The sequence below is a fragment of the Piliocolobus tephrosceles genome, chromosome 12 (assembly GCF_002776525.5).
Source record: "Piliocolobus tephrosceles isolate RC106 chromosome 12, ASM277652v3, whole genome shotgun sequence".
NCBI classification, from domain to species: Eukaryota; Metazoa; Chordata; class Mammalia; order Primates; family Cercopithecidae; genus Piliocolobus; species Piliocolobus tephrosceles.
In genome coordinates, this window is record NC_045445.1 from 898,305 (window position 1) to 904,181 (window position 5,877).

Below are 5,877 nucleotides of genomic sequence, written 5' to 3' on the forward strand. Positions count from 1 at the left end.
TCATAGGTATTTTCATTTTATTTTTTGTTTTCCGGCAGAACCTCCCTCTGTCGTCCAGTGGCACGTTCTCAGCTCACTGCAACCTCCACCTACCGAGTTCAAGTGATTCTTGTGCCTCAGCCTCCCAAGTAGCTGGGATTACAGGCATGCGCCACCACGCCCAGCTAATTTTTGTATTTTTAATAGAGACAGGGTTTCACCATATTGCCCAGGCTGGTCTCAAACTCCTGAGCTCAAGCAATTTGCCTGGCCTGGCCTCCCAAAGTGCTGGGATTACAAGTGTGAGCCACTGCACCTCGTTGGTATTTTCATTTTAAACATAAAAATAGCCTTGGCATTCCTTAATTGCTCCTCTCTCCTCATCAGGAGAAAGAAAAGATTTACTAGAGATCCAGGCAATAACAGGCTCCTAAAGAACTTGAAAACAACATTACTGAGGCCTGTTGAACCAATCACACAAAAGTCTTGGTGCAGAATTTATAGATCAGTGGGTACAACTTAAGGCTTCCTCTCCAGAAGTTCAATGGTGCCCAAGGCACCCATCTGCCTCATGCCATCTCCACTCACCTAGATCTCTTTTGCTGATCACATTCGACCCTCCCTTTACATTCACCCAGAAGCCAACGGTTTGATAAGGAGAGGATATCACATTTATGTTGTCCACTGTTTTGCGACTGAGTTTTTTCAACTATTATGGTGCCATCTTTCAGTATTTATTACAGCCTATACACATACAAAATATGCAAACATCTGTACAAGATTTGAATATAAATAATGACCAACTACAAACATTTTAAATATCCAGAAATTTTTATCCCTCAAGTTAGAAAGACAGTATGCTTTAATTTATAAAAGGCCAACTCTCTGATCATCATAAAAACACAGCTCACAGCCTTGATCTCCTGGGCTCAAGCGATTCTCCCACTTCAGCCTCCCAAATAGATGGGAATGTAGACATGTGCCACTACACCTGGCTATTTTTTATTTTTGTGACGACAGGGTCTTACTATGTGGCTCAGGCTGGTCTCAAACTCCTTCCTGGGCTCAAGTGATCCTCTTGCCTTAGCCTGCCAAAGTGCTGGGATTACAGGCATCAGCCACTGTGCCCGGCCTAATGTGCCTTATTTTTAAGTATTCCTACCATTAAACTTTTACTTTAAATTAGTATACTTGGTTTGGACTTGAAAAAATAAATAAATAAAACCCAAGGAAAACAATAAAAAGAGCAAGCCTCATCTTTGGAGTATGTTCTGTCCAAATATAAACTCCTAACCCGGAACTTACTGCACTGTCTTTCATAACCAGCCGTTTATGAGATGTCAACAACTTTTCCAAAGGGTAAACAACTCGCCGCAGGTAACTCTCATCCTTGTGGTTATCATATAGCCACTGAGCATCAAGCACATCGTGCATTGTCACCATGTGGTCCTGAAAAGCAGCCATGTATGAAAATAATTCAGTTTATTTGCATCTGGGCCCATCAGATCCCAAACTTCCTAAAACTGAATGTAACTTGTCTACTAGTCCAAGCTCATTATGTCTTCAGCCTCTTCAGTCCTGGCTCTTCCAGGCATCTTTAACCATTGAAGTATTAGATCCCAAGCAGGCATTTTTGTAGGCTGGGAGGCAAATGAATAGAATAATACTTCCTACCCAATCATCTCCCTTAGCCCATTTTAATGTCCCAAAGTTTAATTAACAGAACAGGAAAGCTGCCCTGGACTGAACTCAACACTTTGGAAAGCGCCTTTCCCACAACATGAAGCCAAGTGGAGTGCCACCAAAGGCTGGCAGATGTTAAGAACAAGCTCTAAAACTTCTAGCCCCGTAACACATACCTTTTCACTCATGACTCCAGAACGAACCCTCCGAAGCTCCTGCATCTGACCACCAACTCCCAATAACAAACCAAGGTGCACACATAATGTCCGAATGTAGGTGCCGGCCTCACAACTCACCCAAAAGATTCCTAAGATATACACACAAAAGAAAAGCAGCACCTACTATAAATACATCACTGGTTGAGAAATGGTTCTCCTTCATCTGAGCCATCAAGACTAGAGGTGACAGACAGAGGGCATGACTAACACAATATGCCAAGGGCAACCACTTCTTAAAATATAAGCATTTGCTGTATTTAAAGATCTGTAATTCTGATATTAACAGAATTTTTAACAGTTAGTTGCAGGTATATTCAGCATGGTATGTTTCATGGATGGGAGGAAAATAGGCATTGTCTTAAATTTACTTCTGACAACTTAATCTGACCAGCCCTGCTAAGTATTGCTATGTTTAAGAGAAAAGTGAAATCCAACTGTTTATTGTTGCTTTTTGCCATTTGGTAGCATTTTACACATAGGCTTCAATCTGGAGAATACTCTGGATTCAACAGAAAAACCTTTTAAATGCTGTTTTGTACAACAGAAACTTCTAAGCAGTCAAAATTGCAACAAGTAAAAAACACATGCAAAACATACTTTGGTGAAAACACCTTTGAACAAAGCACCGAACTACACAAATGCAGAATGAAAACATTTCAATTCCAGCAGAAGCAGTCATCATAAAAAGTGCAAAAGCCATCTCACTTTACTAGGCACTGTTCACTTTTTAACAAAAGATAATAAAAACTATTGCCCACAGACAATATGCCAGCTGTAGGGCAGGTTTCAGAAAGTCTTCAACTTCAAGGGTATCTACTTTTAACAAGAGAACAGAATCCTGAAGAATGTGTTCATAGCCACTCACAGACCTAATGACCCACCTAATCTTCTTTCAGGATCGTATTCAATCATTTTGCTCTCGTAGATGGTCCTCACTCGGAGCTGCCTCTTTACTGCAGCAATAAGTGGGGGTCGCTGGAATAGGGCACCTGTCAGAGTTTCTAGGGCCTAAGAACAAACACAAACCAAAACAAACACCCTCATCAGAATGTAAATGTGCAGTCACTGGTCCAGGCTGGCTGTGGCAGCTGACTGAAAAGGGCACAAAAGGAGTCAGCCAGGACAGCTAACCCATCTCCAGATGTTTAGGGGCTCAGAGATCCAAATCAACAAAGGGTGTCCTCCCTACAATTGCAGACTTACCCTAGAAAGCTGGGTCCCCCCTTCAATAGCATTGTGCAGCCGGACAATCCCCACATACTCTTTGCCTGAAAAATGACAAGAGTAGTCAGGTTTGGCCACTGAGTTTTCTGTTTTTCATATTTCTTATATGCTCAGTCACTCCCATTTTGCACAACAGGAAAAGCAAGCAGTTTGACTTTGTGTTTCTATAAAATCTGCATGAAGACAGATTTCATGGTGATGATGTAGGAAAGAATGAAGACACTCTCTCACTGGGAATTCAATGTACTGACAGGGACAGTTGGGAGTACCCAGTGTAGAACCTGCCTGGAAAAAGCCTTGCAAGATAAGCAGGCTTTTCTCAGATAAAAATGAAGGAAGGATATTTTAGGCAGAAGCAGTAGCACAGAGTGAGAAGCCTGGAGTGACAAGCTGAGAGCTGAACGTGGACAGAGTTCTGCCTCCAGGCTACAAATGGATCCCATCGGCTTGATGAATACATGCTTAGTATGTGGAATTCCAAAAAGGGTGGACCACCAAGATCTGGCAGGGGACAGAAGGTACACAGAAACCAAAACAGTATCTCCGCTTTAGGATTTTTTTTCCCCTAACGAAGAAATAGTTTCCAGCAGACAAAACATAGAAGGGAAAAACAGAAAGCTTTCCACTCTAGCCAGTCCTTCCCTCCCTCTCCCAAATACCTGCACTCTGTTGTGACTTCACCAAGCGAGTGGCTCGTTCTATGCACACGATTAAACAACCAGTCACCTTGGGATCCAGAGTACCACTGTGCCCTGTCTTCTCCACCCTAAGTATCCGTCGAATCCAGGCTACCACCTCATGGGAAGAGGGGTTAGAGGGCTTGTCAAGATTAATGAAACCTGTCCTAGAATGAAAAAAAAAAATTAATGTATCACCCACTCCTGTGCGCCAATGAAACAACAGATCTAGAGTTAAAAGAAAAAGAATTCACTGTGGGTACAGGTTATATATTCAAGACAAAGCTATTCTGGCATGTCACTGCCTTCTTGAATAGCTGGTGTGAAAGCATTTTCAAAGGAAAGTTTGCACAGTGCCTCCTGCCAACACTTACCTGATATAGTCCCCAATCTCTCTCTTCAGAGGATTTGAACCACATGCAAGAGGTGTATAGTGTGTTGTCCTTACATTCAGCTTATCAAAATTCTACAAAGCAACGACACAACACAAAACAAAATACCATGTCGTGAGCACATGTAAAAAAAGAGTCAGTACCACTATGTGGCCCACAAACTGGCATAGGTCTGCAGGATGGACTAAGTACAAAAACTGAGAACTGTCTACAAACTTAGCAATTTAACATTGTGGGGACATTTATTCTACAACAGTGTCAAGTGCAGTGCAAATTTTTTTAAAAACTTGGTTCTTCATTTCGGATACCTTAAGGAATCCTGCTTCAAACTGTATCAGTGGGCATTTCCTAAAGTCAAGGATGCCAGCAGTAAGTATTCTCAATCAATTGCTTAACACTTGGAAATAACATAAAAGCAGGCATTCACCTGATGCACGATTTTAACCACATACCTTTAGCAAAAGGGGCCACTGAGACGTGTCCAACTTAGCAACTTTGGATTCGGGTTTGATAAGAAATTCTTCAGCGTGTTGTATTTCCTTCGACAGGACAGAAATATAACCTATTAAACTTCCCACCCGATTTTGAACAATTCCATTACTGCCACGGAAATGTATGCCTTTTAAATAGAAAATAAGGCTTCCTATGCATTTTCACTGGGACCTCCAAGGGAAAGAGAGAGAAGAAATGAACCAGGAGTACAGAGGGGAAGTGAAATGCCACTAAGAGAGGTCCAAACATTTAAAGAGAAAGGGGGATGGTGGATCTGTGGGTGGCATAAGAGAAATTCAGAGAGAGCAGTTGGTTAAGGCCAGCACCACTTAGTAAGCTATGCCTGAAGGACACTTGGACTGTCTGGGGCTGTCTCATTTCAATGCTTTTTCAAATCTACACAATGACCACCAATGCTGGCCCATTCCTTGGAAACCTTTAAATACACCTCTTTCTTTTAGTTTGTTATTTAAGTAAACCTTTTCAGTGAAAGTGAAGTCAAACACATTACTACTCACAGCTACATCTTCTTCTGGCAATGACTTCCGCTCCTTTTTCTTCTTATGTTTCTTTGGCAAAATAATTACTAAAAAAACAAACACAGGATTCGGGAATTTTCCCCAAGAATAAATGAAACAACAGTTTAAAATAAAGACCGAAATTAGGGCAGGTAGGAAATGTATTTTAGGTCTACGATTACAGTCACATGTCACATAATGTTTTGCAAGGACAGACTGCGTATGTGACGGTGGCCCCCACAAGATTATAACAGAGCTGAAAAATTCCTATCTCCTAGTAATGTCTTGATGACCCCGACCCTGTGTAGCTCAAGGCTACTGTGTGTGCTATGTGTGTTTGTGCCTTAGTTAACAAAAAAAAAAATTAAAAACTTTTTAAATAGAAAACTTATAAAGATATAAACAGAGAAAATATTTATGTACAGCTGAATAATGTGTTTGTTTTAAGCTAAGTACTATTACAATAGTTGAAGTAAAAAGTTTATGAAGTTACAGTAAGCTAAGGTTGATTTATTCTGAAGAAAAATATATTTTTATAAATTTAGTGTAGCCTAGGTATACAGATTACGAAGTCTTCAGTAGTCTTCAGTCTGAGGCCTTCACATTCAGTCACCGACTCAGCCAGGGCAACTTCCAGCCCAGCAAGCTCTATTCATGGTAAGTGCCCTCCGGTGCACCACTTATAACCTTGTGT

At 41.1% G+C, this 5,877-nt stretch overlaps 1 protein-coding gene and 1 non-coding gene across 3 annotated transcripts in view; both read right to left on the bottom strand.

Annotated features, from left to right (window-relative positions):
• DKC1 (dyskerin pseudouridine synthase 1) overlaps positions 1–5,877 on the bottom strand; it is a 14,702-nt gene that overhangs the window by 7,228 nt on the left and 1,597 nt on the right. For both annotated transcript variants that reach the window (XR_002726651.1, XM_023193637.2), the window contains exons 2-9: positions 5,184–5,251; positions 4,626–4,712; positions 4,156–4,247; positions 3,764–3,948; positions 3,084–3,148; positions 2,762–2,888; positions 1,839–1,969; positions 1,285–1,428 (exon numbers count right to left, since the gene is read on the bottom strand). Coding sequence is in view for 1 of the 2 variants with exons in the window: in XM_023193637.2 (XP_023049405.1) it covers positions 1,285–1,428; positions 1,839–1,969; positions 2,762–2,888; positions 3,084–3,148; positions 3,764–3,948; positions 4,156–4,247; positions 4,626–4,712; positions 5,184–5,251 (899 nt within the window). In the remaining variant the exon portion in view is untranslated. The remainder of the gene's footprint in view (positions 1–1,284; positions 1,429–1,838; positions 1,970–2,761; positions 2,889–3,083; positions 3,149–3,763; positions 3,949–4,155; positions 4,248–4,625; positions 4,713–5,183; positions 5,252–5,877) is intronic.
• On the bottom strand, positions 1,611–1,742 carry LOC111527406. The gene has a single exon (XR_002726654.1). It is a non-coding gene; the product is annotated as a small nucleolar RNA SNORA36 family (small nucleolar RNA).